This window comes from Sorghum bicolor, chromosome 5, assembly GCF_000003195.3.
Source record: "Sorghum bicolor cultivar BTx623 chromosome 5, Sorghum_bicolor_NCBIv3, whole genome shotgun sequence".
NCBI classification, from domain to species: Eukaryota; Viridiplantae; Streptophyta; class Magnoliopsida; order Poales; family Poaceae; genus Sorghum; species Sorghum bicolor.
The window spans coordinates 2,085,994-2,106,886 of record NC_012874.2 but is presented as its reverse complement, the minus strand read 5'-3'; the positions used below and the strand labels follow the sequence as shown (position 1 = coordinate 2,106,886).

Below are 20,893 nucleotides of genomic sequence, written 5' to 3'. Positions count from 1 at the left end.
GGGAGACAGGGATTTACATGGGTAGATTTCCCTCTGTCGAGTGGAAGAGTTACAGTCCCGACCCTGTTGAAGCCTGTTCACCTTGTCTTTGAGGGATGGCTGTCTCTGTGGAGGGTTACCGAGCCCTGTAGGAGTCATGGGGGTCGGATCGCCGGTACTGCTGAACATCGCGTCAATAGTGGGAAAGGACATCAAATAGTGGTGCTGATTAGCCTCCCCCATTCCCTTTCTACCGTGAGGCAGTACGCCACAGTGAAAGAGGTAAGGGCACACAGTGAAAGAGGTGAGGCTGCAGTGCCCAGGGTGGTTGGAACAGTCAACACCCTGCCCTGCTGCGGTATGTGCTTGTCACGTCGTGGGTATGGGCGCCGTGCGATCGAAGTCTCGCTGTCCTGGCGGTAGGGATCCGGCGCCCGAGCCCGAAGGGGGGTCGGGCGAGTCGGTGTTTGCGTCCGAGGCCCTGAGGGGTCGGGCGAGTTGAAACTTGCGTCCGAGGCCCTGAGGGGTCGGGCGAGTCAGAACTTGCGGCCGAGGCCCTGAGGGGTCGGGCGAGTCAGAACTCGTACCCCGTCGACTATGGTTAATTTGCTCTTGTCTTTTGCGTTTTTTATTGCTCTGATTTGGGTATCCCTTTTTATGGTACCCAACAGTAGCCCCCGAGCCTTTGAAGGGGTGAGGTCACCTCTTCAGAGGTTCTTTCTCATGGGACTTTTTGTTGATTGGGAGCTTTTTTTACTTTTTCTACGGAGGGTGCACGCGAGCGCACCTGCCGGGTGTAGCCCCCGAGCCTTTTGGAGTAATGGTGTTATTCCTTCAAAGGCTTTTACCCCTGATAGCTATAGTCCGGAGTATTTTAGGGATAGGCTGCGTGTTCTTTACACGTAGCGCCTGTTCCCATGGTGCAAGGAAGCCCCCGAGCCCTTTCCCCGTAAGGGTCGATCAGGTTCTTTCTCGTCTTGTGATTACGTCCCTCATTCTTCCTTTCGCTCGGAGGAGGGGTGGGTCGTGCCGTACTACCCTCGATGGGCGAGTAACGACGCTTCCCGGGAGCTGCAAGCGGGTAGATCCAAGTGGATGTCCGAGTCCCATTCGATAGGGGTCGGCTAGTGGCCCTATGGGCACATCTCAAAGATACCCGAGGGCAGTCATGGTGGATGTCGGAACCGTTCGTTAGGTTCCGAGGGCTCGGTGCCTCCCTCGATGGGATCCCACTCGCGTGACACCCGCATGGGTCTTGGATACGACTTTTAAAGATGCGCCGACCCCCTATGGGGCTCGGACCTTGGCCTCTATTGTGCTCATCCTCAGTCATCCCTTGCTCAGTCATCCTAAGGCGACTGTTCGAACCCGTTTTGCAGGTCAGTCTCGTAACCTCTGGAATGTAGGTGGCCATGGCCTGGGGATTTTTGGCCTCGAAAGGCTTTTTTCAGAGTTGTTTGTAGTGCCGAGATCGGGCGAGACGGAATCTGCGCCCGACGAGAACCGCCTTGCGATTTTCGCTCGGGGTTAGCAGGGGGTCGGGCGAGACAGGGACTGCGCCCGACCGAGACCACCCTGTGACCTTGGTCAGCGGGGGGTCGAGCGCCACTTGCCCTGGAAGGAACCGCCCTGTCAGGACTTTTCAAGGTGCACCTTTTGAGGCGTGGCGCGTGGGGACTCGAAACGGCCGTGCCGTTTCGCCCTGGCTGGATGGGACGTTTCGCCTGCGAAATAAATGCGCGCGTGCAGCGGGCGCGGGAATCGGAGGGAGTTGGCGCTTCGAGTTTTTCACCTGGTGGGGAGTGGGCGACGGTTATTCTCCTTCCCGCTTGGCCTTCTGCGCGGGTGGCGTGGTCGTGGCGCGCTCCTTCTATAAAAGCAGCCGCAGGGGACTTGGTTCTTTTCCTACTGCTCCCGCGCAAGAAAGCCCCTGCCCCTTGCCTCTGCTTCCGCCGTCGTCTTCTCTATTTTCACCGCGCAACCGCTCTTCTCCCCTCAAAACCATGGCCGGCGTTGAGGCGTGGCCTCCCTGCAACGTGACCAAGTCCGCGCTGGAGGCGCGTGTGAAGGCTGGGATTCTCCGTCCTCTTAAGGACGTCGAGTTCCCAGAGTGGATCGTTCCTTCGGTGAACGACAAGGAGCCAAACCCGCCACCGGGCTATGTGGTTTGCTTCCTGTCGTTCTTAGACCGGGGGTTTGGGGTTCCGGCCGGTCGTCTGATCAGGGCGATCCTCCACTACTACGAGGTGGAGCTGCACAACCTGAACCCCAACTCGGTGATGCAGGCCGCCGTCTTCGCCACGATCTGTGAGGGGTTCCTGGGGGTTCCTATCAATTGGAACCTCTGGCTTCACCTCTTCAAGGCGGAGATGTCGGCCCGTTACGTGGGGAAGGAGAAGTTCCCCCTGCGAGCCGGCGGCTGCACGCTGCAGCTTCGTCAGCAACGGGCCGGGTTGTACATCTAGAGCTCGATGCCTTCGTCAAACCGGGGGTGGCAGAGTGGGTGGTTCTACCTCCGGAATGACGGCGGTCTGCTGCCGAAGTACACCGGGAAGATGGTGACGGAGGCCCCCCAGAAGTGGGCGTGGGGTGCTCCGTCAGAGGAGCAGAAGAAGCTCGCCTCGCTTCTTGTGGGGCTTCAGAAGCTGCGGGATGCCCGAGTTACCGCGGCCACGGTGGCAATAGCGTTCCACAAGAGGAGCCTGCTTCCGCTGGCGCAGCGTCGGGTGCTCATGTTCGAGATGGCTCGGGACGTCCCCTGGGCTGGGACGAAGATGTTAGCCGAGCCGGTATCGGCATCGGACATCACAGCCCGGGTGGAGAAGACGACGCACCCGGACATGAAGAATCCCCGGGTGGTGCCGATGCGCCCTGAAAAGGGCTATATTTCTCTGGTAAAGTGTGGATTTTTGCGCCTTCTTCCTTTTTCCTTCTTGCCTTTTTCTTGACCCCTGATTGTTCGCAGAGGATGGGGGTTGTCAAGGATTCCCTACCCCCTGTCCCAGAGGACAAGGAGATCCGGGCCAAGAATCAGGCCCGGAACGAAGAACAAAAGAAGGCCAAGGAGGACAAGAAGGCCAAATCGGCGCGGAGGGCGTAAAGGCGGGAGATCTCCGCCAAGAACCGTCGCGAAGCCGAGAAGGCAGGGGTTGTCCCGCCCCCCTCTCCTGAGACTTCGGTCTCGGAGATAGAGGGCGGGGGCGACAACGTTGACTAGCTCGACGAGCTGGCGGAGGAGGACGACGTAATCCCCCCTGCAGGCGGGGGGATTGAGGTTCCAGAGGGGTCGAAGGCCCGAGGGGGGTCGGAGGCCCCCGAGGGGACCCAGGCGCCGGGGGCGGACAGGCCGTCCCCCACATCATCGTGGATGACGAGGACAGCACACCTCGGGAGGGCTCAGCCCCCGTGGGTCCCCAGGAGGAGGAGAAGGCGTCGGAGGGCGAGTTCGAGGTGCCCCCTCAACCGGTGGTGCCAGAGGGTCTGGTCGAGCCCCGCCCAGCGTCCGAGGCGGGAGTCGGTGCCTCGGTGGAGGCGACACAGGCTGAGACCACCGTCGAGGCCCCTGCGCCGTCTGCAGGCGAGGCGGGGGTTCGTCCTACGGCCCCCGGCGCTGTGGGAGGCCCCCAAGGAGTTTCGAGCTCCCATAAGAAGGCTGCCCCCCGAGTGAGGTACGTACTGGATTTCTATTCCTTCCGTTGATTTTTTTGTTTTTCTCTTTCTTCTGATTTGTATTGCTTCTTCAGCCGGAAGCAAAAGGCTGCGTCGGTGGTGCTGGCCCCCCTGAAGGCCGTAAAGAGGGGGGCACAGTCGACTCCTGGGTCGGCTAGGCCCATGTCGCCACCCCCTCTGAGCCGCGATGAGGGGGAGCGCCGTCAAGGGCAGGATACGGGGGCACCGAGGCCCCAAAGGCAGGAGGAGACGGCCTCTGCCCCCGGAGCCATGCCTCCTCAGGAGGACGCCGATTTAGGGGGCGCGGTCCGATCTGCGTAGGTCGAGGGAGAGCGAGCCATCGTGGCGTCCAGCACGGCGCCCGAGGCCCCCACGGCGGGAAGGGAGGGAGATGCCCGATGGGGCAAGAGCCCCGTAATCTGGCCCAACCTCGACGATGCCGAAGGGGGCGCCAGATTCGTTCTGGACGACCCGTCGGAGAATTACCTCTGGCAGGGTCTGGACGCGTGTGGGCGTGCCGGCGTCGAGGCCATCAACCGAGCTTCTCAGCTCGTGGCCCGAGACATGTACAATTTGGCCCAGGTAAGGCTTTCACCCATGTTGTAAAGTATTTTTGCCCTTATTTTGCAATACTAACTCCCTGTGTGACTTCCGATTCTGTAGGCGCTCAAGGCCACATCCCTGGAGAACTCAGTTTTTCTCCACCGGGAAAGGGATGCCTGGGCGTCCTACGAGAACGAGAGGGCTGCCAGGGAGGCGGCTGAGGGGGAGCTCGCGAGGGAGTGCGAGATCTCCGCCGAGCTTCGGCAGAAGTGCTCGGCCCTAGCATCGGAGGCTCAGGAGGCCCGGGAAAAGGTCGCCCCCCTAGAGAAGAGGGTCGGGGACCTTACCCAGGAATCCGAGGAGCAGAAGGCGGCGGCTGAGGGGTATAAGGGTGAGGTTGCTCGGCTTGAGGCTTTGCTCGCCGAAAGACCTTGCCCTGAACCAAACTCAGGCTAACCTCGCTGCGGCTCTGAGCCAGGTGGCCCGCTGGCATCAGAGCCCGGCGGAGCACGAGAAGCGAGCCGAAGGTAAGATTTGCATTTTTTACCTCGGCCCTCTTTGTTCTTTGGGTTAATTTTCCTAACTTCTCGTTTTTTGTTCTGCTTTTCAATAGAGTTGGAGAGGAAGGTGGTCGAGGCGACCTCTACTGCCGAGGCCCTGCAGAAGTCCTTTGACGTCGAGGCTTCGGACCGCTTGGCTCTTGAAGCCGTGGTCACCTCGGCGTGTGAGGGGCTCGGGGTGTCCACGTCGGGGTCGTCGCTGCGGAGTCGGGTCAAAGCCCTTTACTCCCGGGCCGGGGAGAGGATGAGGGAGGCGCTCCATGCCGGGGTGAAGAAAGCCCTGGCAGTGGTGAGCTCTCACTATGCCGGCATTGACTTGCCGGCGGTCTGTGAGGGCTACGTTCTCCCTGATGATGAGACGGAGGCCCAGGAGGAGGTGTAGAGGCTTGAAGACGCCGCGGCTGTCCCCGGAGATGCCTTGGCCACCTTCTTTGACGACGAGGTGGAGCTTCCCCCTCGGGGTGCAAGGGCCTACGCAGACAGGGCAGCAGGACCCTTAGATTTTCTTTTTTTCTTTGTGTGGGTATTAAGGCCGGTGGGCCTTGTATTATATATACACTGTTAATGTCGAATATAGAGATTTGTATAACTGCTCTTTTTAGGCTTTTTTCCTAAGTGTTAGCCCCGACGCGCTCGTGGACTGACGGGGCCCTGTTGCCCCCTTGTGGGTTAGGGGGCGGCGGACCCTGCACCGTTGGTGCCTTGTTAGGAGGGGGTCGATCCTCTCGACGTCTCGTGCCATGTGATTGTGATGCAGAACTTTCTGCGTTCTGCACCACAGCCTGCTCCAGAAGGCCTCGTAGCCCCTGGCGCACTCTCCTTCCCTCAGGGGTCGATGGCTCGGGCATCGCCCTGAGGAGGAGTGCGGCGGCCATCACGTTCTGGCTGGCCATGCTGAAGACCGGGGCGTCACCCCCCTGGTCCTCAACGATACGGCGGTTGACATCACGGGCGCGGCGTCTGGCCTCACCCCCGTCTCCGCGGCCGGATGGGTCTCGGACCAGGGCTTCGCGGAGTTGGCGGAGGCGTGCGCGTTCTTCTTCGAGTCTGGCCTCCAGCTCATTGAGCTGCTCGAGGTCAGGGCGGTGACCTCCTACGGGGGCTGATGCTACCCCACGGGCTCCAGGGTCAGTCCCAGGAGTAGGGTTGGGAGGTGGGGTCACATTCTCTTGCCTAGAGGGCCCTGTGTCCCCCTAGGCGTTATGCGGCGTGCCTCCGACTTCCAGGTTGAAGCATTCTCGTGACGGGTCGTAGCTCCCGTCGTCGGAGTCGGAGTAGTCGAGACAGTAGTTGCTGGCTTCCAAGAAGCGCATGAAGGTCTCCGGGTCGCCACACCCGAAAAAGTCAGCGCCGGTCCACTCGTCATCGCCCGAGGTGGGGTCCTCTGGGTATGATGAGACGGGCGGTGTGGAGATGAGGTCCAGGGTAGACCTCAAGTGGTGCCCTGGAAGTTCCGCGTACGCACTTAACGAAGTGCTCACGGAAGAGGCGTAGGTAGCGGCAGCGTTCCTGAGCCCGAAAGGGAACTCGGGAGATGTTGCTGTTTCTCCTTCATCCACAGGTGGAGGAGGAGGACGGGATGTTGATGCCCCTTTGTCCCCCTTGCGGGGGACGGGTGTAGGCCGTGCCTTCCCCTTCGACCGGGGTGGGACGGGAGGTCGCGATGATCCTGTGTTGGTCCGGGGAGCGGAGCTTTATGCCCCGCGAGCCCTTCCTCTAGCGCCTGCCGGGCCAGAGGAACGGGCGATCTGATGAGGAATATGCGGGGGGAGGGCCGGACGGATCCTGGCCTCAGCGGTAGGGTCGGAGATCCTGGACCTCTGACGCCCCCGCCTGGTGCCCTCCGCACAGTGTCCCGAACGGCTTCCACGCACTGTCTGTGGTAGGATCGGCTCGGGGCGAGGCTCGACATTGCCATGTGGCGGGAGGAGGACCATGTCGTAGCCGGAACCGAGGGACATGAACTCCAAACTCCCAAACATCATGATGGTGCCGCGGCGGAGTGGGTGGAATCCGTCTACCATCCAAGCTTTCCCAGTAGGGACAGGTGAGTGTCACGCAGAAGGCCCCTACCTGGCGCGCCAACTGTCGGCGTCTAGACTCATGGTCCAGGCACTAACGAGTATAAGTCTGCGTGATTACCCGAGCTTGGATGGTGATGCAAGTGAGACACAGGAGATTTATACTGGTTCGGGCCAAGAATGCCCTACGTCCAGTGTGATCGGAGGTTCTGTATAACCTTGCACCCAAAGGTGCTTGTAGTAGGGGGTACAAGCAGGTTGCGAGAGAGGACTAAGTCCCAGGTCTCGACTTAGTGGTGGACAGAGTGCTGGTCGCTGCTCTGTGGAAGAGTGTGTTGGGCGTATGTGAACCTGATCCTAGCTATGAGCCCTGGCTCCCCTTTTATAGCCTCAAAGGGAGACAGGGATTTACATGGGTAGATTTCCCTCTGTTGAGTGGAAGAGTTACAGTCCCGACCCTGTTGAAGCCTGTTCACCTTGTCCTTGAGGGATGGCTGTCTCTGTGGAGGGTTACCGAGCCCTGTAGGAGTCATGGGGGTCGGATCGCCGGTACTGCTGAACATCGCGTCAATAGTGGGAAAGGACATCAAATAGTGGTGCTGATTAACCTCCCCCATTCCCTTTCTATCGTGAGGCAGTACGCCACAGTGAAAGAGGTAAGGGCACACAGTGAAAGAGGTGAGGCTGCAGTGCCCAGGGTGGTTGGAACAGTCGCCACCCTGCCCTGCTGCGGTATGCGCTTGTCACGTCGTGGGTACGGGCGCCGTGCGATCGAAGTCTCGCTGTCCTGGCGGGTAGGGATCCGGCGCCCGAGCCCGGAGGGGGTCGGGCGAGTCGGTGTTTGCGTCCGAGGCCCTGAGGGGTCGGGCGAGTCGGAACTTGCGTCCGAGGCCCTGAGGGGTCGGGCGAGTCGGAACTTGCGTCCGAGGCCCTGAGGGGTCGGGCGAGTCGGAACTTGCGGCCTCGGGCGAGTCGGAACTCGTACCCCGTCGACTGTGGTTAATTTGCTCTTGTCTTTTGCGTTTTTTATTGCTCTGATTTGGGTATCCTTTTTATGGTACCCAATAACTGTGCATCATACTCTGTTGATCCTGCTGGAGTCATCAATGAGATCCATCAGTACAGGAATGCTAGATACATATCTCCCCCAGAAGCTGTACATAGGATTTTTGGCTTCCACCTTTTTGGAGTTTGTCCATCTGTTTTGCAGCTCCAGTGTCATCTACCCAATATGCAGACTGTTATTATTGAGGAGACAGCCAATCTCAATGATGTTCTAAAAAAGCCATCAGCAACTATGACGACACTCACAGAATACTTCACGTTGTGCTGATAGTTATGCAAGAAAATTTTTGTATAGAGAGATCCCGGAGCACTATCGGTGGATGAGTGGTAAGAAGGCGTGGCAGAGAAGAAAGCAGAGGGGGCAGGTGGGACGTATTGTGTATGCACACCCGGGTGAAGGAGAAAGATATTTCTTAAGAGTACTTCTAAATCATGTACGAGGTGCAACCTCATTTGAAAATTTACGAACAGTTGCTGGAATCATGTACCCTACATTTAGAGAAACATGCGAGAAGAGAGGACTCATAGAAAGGGATCAAACTATTGATGACTGCTTGAGTGAGGCAACAACTTTTCAAATGCCAGCAGCTCTGCGACGATTATTTGCGACTATTCTTGTGTTTTGTGAGGCCACCAACATACGTGGATTGTGGGACAAGCACTTTCTCTGAAGATTATAGCCGAAATAATCCTAACATGGCAGCAGTAGAACAAATGGTTCTCAGAGACATTCGGGATTTACTACAGTCAATGGGAAAGGATATAAGGAGTTTTGATCTACCTGAACTAAATGATACAGGTAATGTTTTCAGCAGTAAAATTATTCTAAAAAAATATTGTGTGGTAAAATACAAAATTCTAATAGTTAATTTGGATGTCAATACAACAACTATTTGAATTGTTTACTAATTCCATTATCATTTTCTTGTGTCAAGCAGATGATTTTAATAATGACATTATGAAAGAGGTTAGGGAGGAACTGGCTGTGCCTGTCGACCAAGAACATTTGGATATATATACATCTCTTAACAAGGAACAACGCCAAGGATTTGATAAAATATTAAATTGTGTACTGAATAAGAAGAGCCAAGTGTTTTTCGTGGATGGTCCAGGAGGAACAGGAAAGACATTCCTATATAAGGCACTTCTTGGTAGAGTGCGCTCAGAGGGATTAATTGCCATTGCAACTGCAACTTCGGGTATTGCAGCGTCGATATTGCCTGGAGGACGCACAGCACACTCAAGGTTCAAAATCCCAATTAAGCTTGCTGACAACAGCACATGTACCTTCACAAAGCAAAGTGGCACTGCAGAGTTACTACGCATGGCATCCTTGGTTATCTGGGATGAAGTAGCGATGACAAAGCGACTAGCAGTTGAGTGTCTTGATAGGTCCCTCCAAGATATTATGAATTCTTGTTTGCCATTTGGGGGAAAGGTTATGGTATTTGGTGGGGATTTTAGACAGGTGCTACCTGTGGTACCACGTGGGACAAGAGCACAGGTAACAGATGCTACATTGCAACGATCTTATTTGTGGGAAAGTATAAGGAAGATACGATTGTCACGTAACATGAGGGCTCAGTCTGACCCATGGTTTGCAGATTACCTCCTTAGAATTGGAAATGGAACTGAAGAGACAATAGGAGATGAATATGTATGCCTTCCAGATGATATTTTAATTGCTTATACTGACAATGAAGAATCAGTAAACAAACTCATTCAAGAAGTCTTTCCTTCACTTGAGAGAAACGCAAGATCATCAACTTATATGAGCACACGTGCCATCCTATCTACCACAAATGAACATGTGGATCAGCTAAATGCAAGTATGATTAATAAGTTTCCAGGTGAGGAAAAAGTTTATTATAGCTTCGACTCTGTCGATGATGACTCAAGAAATAATTACCCTATTGACTTCTTGAACTCCATCACTCCAAATGGTCTCCCCCCGCATGAGCTCAAAATAAAAACCAACTGCCCTGTGATCCTTCTCCGCAATCTTGATCCGAACAATGGCTTGTGCAATGGAACAAGACTAATGGTTAGAACATTCCAAGACAATGCAATTGATGCAGAAATAGTTGGTGGGCAACATGCTGGCAAAAGGGTGTTCATACCTAGAATTCCTATGTCTCCATCAGATGATATTTCACTTCCTTTCAAGTTGAAAAGGAAGCAATTTCCAATTCGTTTGAGCTTTGCGATGACAATAAATAAAACTCAGGGGCAAACCATCCCACATGTTGGGATCTATCTTCCAGAGCCAGTGTTCTCACATGGGCAGCTCTATGTTGCCTTGTCGAGGGGTGTGTCGAGGCAAACAACAAGAGTTTTGGCTAAACCAAAAAAGGAATTAGATCCATCAGGAAAGTACACCAAGAATATAGTGTATAAAGATGTCCTGCAATGGTGACAAGGTGCTAAGTAATGTTCTAAATGAATATTTTATCATTTCAAATGGATTATTGCTTGCACTCTGTAGCTTCAAGTGAATTTTCTTGTACCAAGATAATAAACCATTGCGGTTGTCTTATATGATATTTATGTTATATTATTTCAATGTTTTTTTTGGATGGTTTCTGATGAGACCGTCTATTTTATAATCAGAGTCTCACCTATCTCTTATATTATGTACATTTCCAAATTAAAACCGTTGCATTAGCACGGGCATTATACTAGTATGTATAAATCGCGTGAAATTCTTTTGCAGTACATGCATCTTGCGATCAATCCCTGTCAATCAACAATCAATTACTATACTTAATTAACTGGACAAATTAAAGCTTATGCTGAAATTCGAAGAATTAGAAAAGTGGTCGTACGTGTGTCAATTTGTGCAGAAACGATTTGCAAATTAAAGTGAACCGGCCAAACTGGCCAGGCAAATTATTATTAATTACTGACTAGAAAATACATAGGAACGATATCAGCACGAGCCGCTGGAAGCGCTAGGGTTTCATTCGTTCGCCTCCGTTCCTCACTCCCTCATCCTCTCTTCCACGGACCTCGGTGTGCTCTCTCCCTCGCCTGGCGGTGCGGGGTGGCAGCGGGCTCCTGTACCTTCTTCGCCTCGATCGCGGCGGTCGTTCGTCGTCCGTTGCGTCGGCGTTCGGGTGCTGCTGCTCTTCGTCCTCTTCTTCCCCCGGACGCGGCGTTGGTGCAGCGAGTTCGTGGTGCTTCTTCCTCCTCTTCGGTGTACAGTTCGGTGGATCCGAACCTCTTCCTTCCAAAGAAGCCAGCTTCTTCTTCCTCTTCTCGGACCGAATAGCAAGGTGAAATCTCTTTTGTTTGTTACACGGGACTCGATTTCGGTGGTCCACGTGCTCATAGCGATGTATTTGTGGTTACACGGTACCCATTTTCGGCGGTATTCGTGCTCATAGCGATAGATCTGGAAAGTTTTTTCACGGGACCCAATTTCGGTGGTCCGCGTGCTTATAGCATATGATTTGTGGTTCCACGGGACCCATTTTCGATGATCTACGTGCTCTTAGCGGTAGATCTACGGTCAAATCTATGATGTATGGTATTCTGGCACGATTATGATTTATGTAAGTTTGCCTTTAGTACATACCATGGTCTGAGTATTGGGCTTATCTAATGGCTTTTTGTGTGAGTTTTGTTATACCATATCTATGGTACTTTGGTGGCCTATGATGCATATAAGTTATTTATGAGGTGGCTACATAGTCTAATGAACTATTTAGGGTTTGTTTGAGGTTGAGTTTGTTTGCCTAATTATTTGGATGCCCTATGATGCATATGACAGATGAATGAGGTGGCTGCGTACTCTTATGCACTGTTTAGGGTTTATTTGAGGTCTGAGTTTGTTTGCCTATTTATTTGGATGACCCATGATGCACTTTTCATAAGATTGAGGTGGCCTAGAAGTTTCTTGCATACTAGACCTGGATGAGGGCTTTGGGCCTGGCTGTGGTCATGCAGGTGTTTTTTGTTTCCTGTTTGGTCATGAAACTCAGTCATGCACAATTACCATTAACCACTACTGAGTTGCATGGTCAAACATGACCTGCTAATTTTTACAACAATTTTCCTAGTCACTTCTTCTTTTTGTGTTGTTTAGCCACCAATGATATGAAATGGAAGGTCATAGAATTGCATTATAAAGCTGAGGCATTTTTATTTGTACGCCAGCCACCAATGATTTGAAATTTGAGGTCCTATAATATTTTAAATTACTGAGCCATTTTTTCTATGCCAGCCACCAATGATTCGTAGTCGTACTCATCTTGAATTAGATGTTGAGCCTTATGCTGTTCTATTAACCTAACATGTGTTCGCCAATTTGTGAACTTATCTTGACATATTTACTCTAAATGCACCTTAGATGGCTGGGAATGGTGCTCAAGGGTTTGTAACCGTTGCTGCAATGCTTCCTGGGGGCTCTGCATTTGCCCCCTGTTGCAAATGTTGTAGCCCCCACTGCTGAGCCTGCTCTATCTCCTGTTTCTCTTGTTGCTCCTTCTGCATCTGCTGAGGTGGTTGTTCCACCATCTAGGCCTGCTATGATGTGGACAAATAACACCTCTGGATTTGTGCTGAGGAGGCTATGTAACCTAATAGGCGAGCTGGGAGGCGGCGGTGCTTAGCCGGGAGGGGTCGTGGTGGGGAGGCTCACGAGTGGTGATCCCGTGCGACAGAGCCGATCCTTTTTTCTATGAGCCCCGCCTTAAATAGTCCCAAATAAGCACCTCTTTGGGGAATAGTTTTTAGGTAGGTTAGATGCAAATAACCATAATCTAACTCTCATGTTTAGATACTTTAAAGGTATTTGAGTCGCAAATAGCTAAATCTAACTTTAACCCACGGATAGCCAATATATAAGGCATAACATATTTGATTGTTTGTTTAATTCTTTACAATTTTTTTATACTAGGTAGCGTGCCCGTGCGTTGCTACGGGACAATAAAATTTTTATATTCAAAACACATGGATCGTATGATAAGATAACAATACTATAAAATTAAATTCTAATATTAAAATGACATACTCTAAAAATCAAAGTTTATTAAATCAATACAATCACAGATAATGCGGTATTGTAGGCTCACTAACTCTATTGATTGGAAGAAACTCAATCTAAAAGGAAGATAGGAACGGCATACAGAACAAAAAAATAAGGAAAATAATATACAAGTGGAAATACGAGATAGAAGCAACAACCACCTCATATTTATACTGTGCTCCAGTTTGTAGATCCGTCTCAACTGCAAGACACACTAAATAAATTGTCAAGAGTACACAAGAGAAGGAAAGGAAATACTCAATGAAAATCAAAACCTGTTTAATCTTACATTTGTCAGGATCAATATATGTAACTGAGATAGAGAAATCCATACCGTATATATATGAGAATAAGTTCTTCCAACTGTTTTTCTATCAAAAAGTCGCAAATAAGGCAATAGTTAGTTTCTCATAATTCTGAAGCCATCAGATCCAGAGATACAAAAGTTAGTAAAGTAATCTAAGTATATTGTTGCTTCCTATTCACTCGTTGACTATTTCCTCTTTTTCTCAACAAAAGTCAATGTTCAATTCTTCGTCCTTTTTGCGTTGTGGCACATCACGTTTGAAACTTCAAATGCCACGCATCACACATATACTTCACAACAACTAACAACCATTAGCTAGAAAAGTTAACTACCAAATCGAAATTAGATAGAACCTGGCTCCCTGAAGAGTAGGATCCAGGACCACAGAGCCAAGCAGCCAAGCTTACAGACTATAGAGGCAATCAAAAGGACGTACATGCGTGCATACATCTGCAATGGCACTACAAAGAGTTCAGGATGCCAATCGATTCATAGTTGGTGCAGCAATCGATCAGAGACTCAGAGTATTCAAACCTGCTCAGCTGCTACTATTCCGTTGGTCGCTGCTCGGCGCTCCTGCCTCCTCGGTGGGATGGTGGCTCGGTGCCACACTGCAACATACCACGTGGATTCCTTGTCAGTCTGTGCTTGGAAAAAACATCAAGACTGAAACACTGCAACACCTTTATCTTCTCGTGATCTTGTTCCTCCTCTATGTCCAAAATGCAACCAAACCATGCACAATATTTAGTACTCACACGGAGAAGAAAATAAAACACGACGATAAAAAAAGCTCTTGAAATTTTAGAGAAATGGCCATAGGTTGTGCATCTCTTCGGCATGGCTTCACTTTGCTGCCTCCTCCAAAATACAAAAAAAAAATCATCTTCTCTCAAAGCGTCCATTTCTGTTAGACAATAAAATACAAAAAAAAACAGATCATCTCTCATTATCGATTTTACAGACACAATATTAAAGAGCAGCCGCTACTGTTTTGAGTGCCTGAATATGTAATCCATTATTCTAAGAAATCATCAGATTGAAATGGTTCCACAATATTAACAGATCATAGCTTAAGATGCAACAAGAAGACTTGGTTGTGCCCAACTATTCTTTCGGAAAGCTTCCAAGATCTTAACTAAGACATCATGGTTTCATAGTCTTTTTTTCGTGTTTTGACAGAGTTGCCTTCAAACTCTATCTGAGGAGCATGAGGTGATATTAGGCACTGTTGTAGATCTTTCTAATTACTAACATAAAGTTTTGATTAAATATTTCTAAATGTATAGATGTATGCTCAGTACCATAAAAAATTGTAAATAGCTGAAATGCAGACAAAAATTAGAAGTACAGACCTGCACCAACAATTGTATGGATCTCAATAACGAACAAGATGATTTCCCCATAAGATGCAGCCACCTCCTTTAGAACAACCTTTAGTCTCTCAAATTCACCACAGAATTTAGCTGCATCAAGTAGGAAATGCACTACAATTTGCAAATGAAAGCTTTTATCAGTGGTTGTGGTTCAGTAATAAAATGAATGGACAATACATGTTGTTTCCTTTGCAGTAAGATTCAGGTTTCCTAACAGTTGTGACTCGAAAGCATAATAATCATATATGGGTACAACCTTGTAGTCATGAGCATCGTATATACATAACAATGTGAACATTATATTAATTATAGTTGATTCGACTGTATTTGGCAATCAATTTGCAGCCCCATCTAGTGCAGTGCTCATACAAGTTGCTATATATAATTAGACAATGGAAAATTAAACATGAGTTCTACGCCATGTATACAACATATGCTACTTGCTATATGTTGGAGAGAATAATGAAATCCAACGAGCAAAGCGAATAATGTTGGAGCAGCATCTTGAGGTAATTAGACCACGGTAGGTGGACATGCTGCAGGTGGAATAGTTAAATCCCAGATCGGGTCAGGTTAATCGCAGATCGGGGAGCAAAAGCCAGAGGCATGCAGACAGCCATAGTGATCGATCGATCTGGTGGTACTCACATTTTGAAAAGGAGCTTGGGGTCGGAGGTGAGGATGATCTTAAAGGACACCTTCCCTCCTGCCTTGCCGCCCGTCGCCACCGCCGTCATAGGGGTGTTCACCACCGTTCTCAGGCACAGACCTGCGTGTTCACATCAGGTCGATGCTGACATCAAGGGTGCCATCGAGATCATCGGTATAGGAGAGGAGTCTTTCTGCCACAAATCCAAGTTCCACTACCGTGACCTCCACGTGTGCTCACTCCAGCACCGGACCTGTTGCCTCTGTGTCCGCATCAAGTGAACAAGCACTGGATTTCCTCCTCCCTTCATCGCATCTAGTTGTCCCTTCACCGGATCCGGCCGTTCCTTCACCGCCGTTGTTGTTCCTTGGCCGGATTCGACCGTTCCTTCACCAGCAGGTAGCCCAGCGTGGCTGGTGTCCAGCAGAGCCGAGGGCACAACAACCTGGATCCTTCCCTTGTGGGGCCCAAGCTAGGTGGCGCACAAAGGGGAAAGAGATGGGCACTGGAGGAAGGAGCTGGGAAGAAGCACAATGGCGTCGAGGAAAGACGGCGGCATGAGATTGGTAATGCGTAGGGGGGAGAGCGCGGGGGGCGGGATTGTGTGGGGGCATGGCTAGGGCAGGAAGAGAGAGGGTGGTGCGTGCTGGCGGCGCCCTTGGTGGTGGTGCGAGGGTGAGGGACGCGGTGTCGCAGGGAAGGCGGGGCGAGCGGCAAGGGATCTCGGTCGCGAGGAAGTGGCGGTCGTGGGGAGAGGCGGAAAGCCGCGGGTCGCAAGTCTGGCGGACCGACGGAAAAAAAAAGGTCGGACAATGAAATAGTTTTTTTAGTTGTAGAAGATTTTATCGTTCATAATCAATCTGTAAGTCATCAAATCTAGTGACGATACAAATGAAACTCGGATTAAACCTCCTCTCGCCTAAAGTAGGACAATATGGCTCCGTCTGCCTACATCAAATCAAAAAGAAAAAAGAAAAAAAAAAGAAAGAAAAGAAAAGATTAGCCTCCGCCGCCGCTCCCGTTCCCCGCTTGCCGGCGTCGGCCTCGTCCATGTACATGGACGATCAAGGCCTCCTCTCTGAGCTCCACCTCGCCGTTGATCTTCGGCCTTCACAGACGGCACGGGGCACGAGTACACTCGGGCGGGATGAGAAGCGTCGCCGGCTCACGGGGCCATCGCCGGCTTCACCGATGGACCTCGACGATCCCCTCTCCGAGATCCTCCTCCGCCTGCCCCCGCTGCCGTCCTCGCTCCCCCGCGCGTCCCTCGTCTGCACCCGCTGGCGCCGCCTCGTCACCGACCCCAGCTTCTTGCGGCGCTTCCGCGCCCACCACTGGAAGCCCCTCGGCGTCTTCTTTGGAGGAGACAGAGATCTCTCCTTCAGCTTCTTCTTGGGTCCGCGGGACTCCGCCCCGTCGGAGCGCTTCTCCCTGCGCGTGCCACGCGAGTGCCACGAGGGCGGCGGCGGGGGCCAGGCCGGTCGCAATGACTGCTTCTGGGAATTCTTCGGTTGCCGCCATGGGCGCGTGGTCCTAGCCAACCGCAGTGGCTATGGCTACGGCACCCGCCAGATCCTGGTGTGGAACCCCGTCACAGGGGAGGACCATCTCCTAGGAGTTTCGCAGTTCTCGGATTCTAATCAGAGCCCGTACGGGTTACATATGCAAGCGGCAGTAATCTGTGCCTCCGGCCACAATGGACCCTTCAAGCTTGCTTTGGCGTGGGAGGACAGGAGCAGAGCACATGTCTGCGTCTACTCGTCAGAGACCGGTGCATGGGGCAATATCGCCTCGACAGCAATTCTCCGGCCCTGGTTCATTGTTGGCCGTGGAAATGTCATGGTTGGGAACACTATATACTGGATTCTATTTGGCGGTCGGGTTCGCATCCTTGAATTTGATTTGGATAGACAGAAACTATCTGTGATAAAGGTGCCCCAAGCCGCCAATGATTATGAAAACCATTGTGGTGTCTTCTTGTGTACGCTGGCAAAGGGTGGTGGCCTTAGTTTGATGGTCATGTCAGAGAACCTCAGAGGTCAACTTTGGGTGTGGGAGAAGACGGCTGACGGTGTTTTTCAATGGATGCTTCAAGGAACAATTGAACTGGACATGCTTCTTTCACTGAGATCAGAGGGGCACCGATCAATACTTTGGCTTGAAGGGGATGATAATGTCATGTTTGTGTCAACATATAAAGGCATTTTCATGGTTCATCTCCAGTCAATGCAGTTTGAGAAGATTTTCGAGACCGATGCTGTCAGCGATGGGTCTATCTTTCCATTCAAGTATCTCCATGCTCCAGGTAATAGCTTACATTTCATTGCTAGTATACCTAGCTTGGTTCTTTTCCTATAATTTCTTTGCTGAATACCCCAGGTCCTTTAATGTCTGACTAACAATTGAAATTCAATCATATATTCATAAATGTAATATAACTTGGCTGCTTGATGAACTCTTAATACATTGTTTTGCTGTTCAGAATTACATACTCTTAATATGTGACTTGCACTAATATTTTCATTACTATAGTAGAAATATCTTCATCCAGATGCATAATAGCTGGAAATTGGCAAGGGGCCAAGGCTTGAACCAACTGAAATAACAAATTAGTAACTCGATTGGCACATTTTATAGCGTAAAGTTTTTCAGACAATTCTTTTTCTCTAATAATCTTGGTATGGTTCTAAAATCTTCAACTGTGACTTTCTCTGTTCTTGCCATGTGAAATAACTGTTCTTTGCAACTTTTTGAACAGCCTTGCTTAATTGCTCTTATTGATAAGTTTAATGAACCTAATTTTAAAAATTTTGTCAGGATAACTTCATTAAGCTTGCTGATTCGTGTTCCCTTTAACTGTATGTTTTGGTTCATTTAATTTTTTCTGCTATATGTGGTTTGAAGTAAGCCCACTTAAAAATAATTTGGCGTGATATGTCTTTTGTTTACAAGTATGAATTATGTTTCTGTAAGGCCTTGCTACTGTTTTGTGATAGTAAGGTGATAATAATAACATGCTGCTATACACCAACTATTAGTTACTAATCATTTAAGTATTCATCAAATATTTGCACATTTTGGGTTGCATTTTCTGAAAGCTATAAGCACACTGGAGCAAGTCTCATTTTCTGAGGGATATAGCCAGCTGCAATTTACTCCATCTATTCCAAATTGTAGTTCACTTTAACATTTCCCTAAGTTGAACTTCTCTAACTTTGACAAAATTTATATAAAAAATGTATGAACACCTACAATATCAAATTAGTTCCTTTAAACTCTCCATAAATTATGTCTTTCATGCATTTATTTGAACTTATAGATTATAGACCTTTTTAAAAAAATATATATATCGAAGTTGGTTTGGCATAGGAAAAAGCTGAAGTGAACTTTAATTTGGAACAGAAGAAATATTTGATTTAATACCTATCCCTTGATGGCCCTTTATGTCTTACAGAGTTCTTCCTTAGTAGTCGATGATTATTCTTTCCCTGACTTCATTCAGCTGGAACTTCTTTTAAAATAAAACAAAATATAGTTAGACAGAGAATCAAGTAGAGCACAGGAGAACTGAGATGGGAAGGTCATAGAGAGGATTCAGGAATAGGTTCGGGTTACAAATTTCTATACACTTCTCTACTCTATTCCTTCTACATCTTTCACTAGCTTGTGTGGCTGTCTGCACTGATCTTCTCAGCAAGGCCAACATGAACATCAAATCACCTCTAGCCATGCTCTAGAAACTTAGATTGAGGGTGTTTGGTTGTGTGCATCATCTTCTGTTTTGTGGATGTTTGGTTGTCTGCAAAGGGCTCAAGCCTAGCTCATTTAAATACATGAAACCGGACAAATGTATTTTTGGTACTTTTGGCACTAGCTAGCCTGACTCCCATTAGCCTGTCTCACATGAACCTGGTTGAGGAATCTGATACATACATGCTACCAATCACGTCCTATTTGGCCTAGTTTGAACCCAGGTAATCAGCTTTAAGGTGACTGGGATTCCCTTTGGTTACTTTTGTCTTGAGCTCAGCTGCCTTTTTCTTGCAGGTGACATTTTGCATCAGGGAGGTGTAGGCAGCGGGGTTCAAGGAAGCGGACAAGGTCATGGAGAAGACGGTGGGGTTCAAGGAAGTGGACAAGGGCATGGAGAAGACAGAGCCGACAGGCCAGTCCCACATGTCAGCATCAAAGATGGAGGAGTTGCTGGGCTGAAGCGGGCCGATGCGCATGTGAGTTGGGAAGGAGGTGGCCCGATGTGGTGAAAACAAAAGAGTTGGATGTCCTAACAAAAGGGGAACCCCGTTTTGAAGGATAGCAAGAGTTTTGTCCTGATGGAATTTAGGAATTTTTTTTTGAAGGCTGGTTTCAGACTCGAATTCGAATGAGTTTCATATTCGGCTTGAGGGAGTTTATATACCACCAGAGGTTCACACTCGTTGCAGTCGTCCACACAATCTGTATGTTCAGTTTAATGCCTACCAAGTAGAGTCTGGTTCTCTCTTCCTACCAAATAGAGTCTGGTTCTCTCCTCCTAAGAGCATCTCCAAGAGATTAGCCAAATTTACCAATTTAGTTATTCTCTAAAATAGATTTGACAAAAAAAATACTAGTAGAGAGCGAACGTCCAAAAGTCAAGGTGGGATCGAGAGTTACTGAATTTAGAGAGTTATTTACAATCTGTTGGAATTTTTTTTTAATAATAGTCAAATTTACCTTTAGAAACGATTTATTGAAGATGCTCTTATACCGCAAATGGAGTCTGCATCATAATAGATAGCACGACAGTTCCCACAACTATGAACCAGCTCCGGACTAACTTCCATCTGATGTCCCACACCTAGCAATGGTGATCGACTCACAATTTCTGCATCTCTGAATCTTTCCTCCTAGTTTGTTCCAGCCACCAAATCTGGTGTATGTCCTTCCCTTTTAGAACAGTGTAATAACTAGCCGGTGCTAAGTGTTGCTATTATTATCCTTCTTGCGCTCAGCGAATCCAAGATTTTAGGGAAGGGTAAGCCGCTCAAAAAAAAAGTTTATGCAATTCGATAAATCTGTTTTAGCAATTCGGTCATATTGCAAAATTGATAATATAATTTGGTATACATGCACTGAGTAACAAGATAAGGCTTTAAATTCATGGATTTAGTTGAAAACACATCCACTAAATAGCATTTTAGTTGATTGTAACGTCCTCATCAACTTCAAAGACATGCATTGAAAGTGACTAGACAATCATGCAAAAAAGACCCAATATCCGAGTTTATCTTTATAACTGCACAAATTTTCAAGAAACACAATGCTAAATAACTAAACAATGTGTTACTTGTGATGTTGAATAGCTACAAAAGTAGACAAATATTTTTTTTCTAAAAATGAAGAAGAGCAAAATATTAAAATTTGTCTAAGAGAAATAGAGGATTGGAGAGTTTTCGTGACTAAGCGGCCGTGCAAACTGTAGACCAAGATTTCTTCCGGTCGGCATATCAACTGTCAGGTCTTGTGGCGGCGGCTTATTCAGTGATTTCTTGTGGCCTCCAAATCTCCCAATTGGCGATTTGAGATAAAGATTAGAATATTGTATGAAAAGCCAATTAGTGAAAACGGGTATGTACTGGACTCTTGCTGCGTGGGCTGCAGCATCCTAGGCCTTCCTGCTTCCATGATGGCGTGATCCAGGTGACTTTTTTTCATC

The 20,893-nt window shown here is 49.2% G+C and overlaps 2 protein-coding genes and 1 long non-coding RNA gene across 4 annotated transcripts; 2 read left to right on the top strand and 1 right to left on the bottom strand.

The window, feature by feature from the left end:
* On the top strand, positions 1,983-5,395 carry LOC110435628 (axoneme-associated protein mst101(3)-like). Its single transcript, XM_021461376.1, has 8 exons — positions 1,983-2,105; positions 2,945-3,075; positions 3,723-3,768; positions 4,144-4,230; positions 4,312-4,587; positions 4,670-4,718; positions 4,805-4,902; positions 5,354-5,395. The coding sequence occupies exons 1-8, from the start codon at positions 1,983-1,985 to the stop codon at positions 5,393-5,395; spliced, it is 852 nt and encodes a 283-aa protein (XP_021317051.1).
* Positions 13,714-15,960, bottom strand: LOC110435274. The gene is made up of 3 exons (XR_002452909.1): positions 15,198-15,960; positions 14,529-14,660; positions 13,714-14,080 (listed from the first exon to the last, which is right to left on the bottom strand). It is a non-coding gene; the product is annotated as an uncharacterized LOC110435274 (long non-coding RNA).
* LOC110435273 lies at positions 16,022-19,680 on the top strand. Of its 2 annotated transcripts, XR_002452908.1 has the most exons (3): positions 16,022-17,503; positions 19,092-19,172; positions 19,246-19,369. XR_002452908.1 is itself a non-coding variant. In XM_021460701.1 (2 exons), the coding sequence occupies exons 1-2, from the start codon at positions 16,090-16,092 to the stop codon at positions 19,458-19,460; spliced, it is 1,629 nt and encodes a 542-aa protein (XP_021316376.1). In that variant the 5' UTR covers positions 16,026-16,089; the 3' UTR covers positions 19,461-19,680. The 2 variants fall into 2 exon arrangements, 1 of the variants encoding a protein (XP_021316376.1); XM_021460701.1 differs by lacking the exon at positions 19,092-19,172 and having other exon boundaries at positions 16,026-17,503; positions 19,246-19,680.

Bases quoted from the DNA above. Each gene is read 5' to 3' on its own strand.
- LOC110435628 (XM_021461376.1), top strand. From the start codon at position 1,983: ATGGCCGGCGTTGAGGCGTGGCCTCCCTGCAACGTGACCAAGTCCGCG. The intron at 3,769-4,143 runs GTAAAGAGGGGG...TACCTCTGGCAG, and splicing joins TGCTGGCCCCCCTGAAGGCC to GGTCTGGACGCGTGTGGGCG. The intron at 4,719-4,804 runs GTAAGATTTGCA...GCTTTTCAATAG, and splicing joins GCACGAGAAGCGAGCCGAAG to AGTTGGAGAGGAAGGTGGTC.
- LOC110435273 (XM_021460701.1), top strand. From the start codon at position 16,090: ATGAAACTCGGATTAAACCTCCTCTCGCCTAAAGTAGGACAATATGGC. The intron at 17,504-19,245 runs GTAATAGCTTAC...TTTTTCTTGCAG, and splicing joins CAAGTATCTCCATGCTCCAG to GTGACATTTTGCATCAGGGA.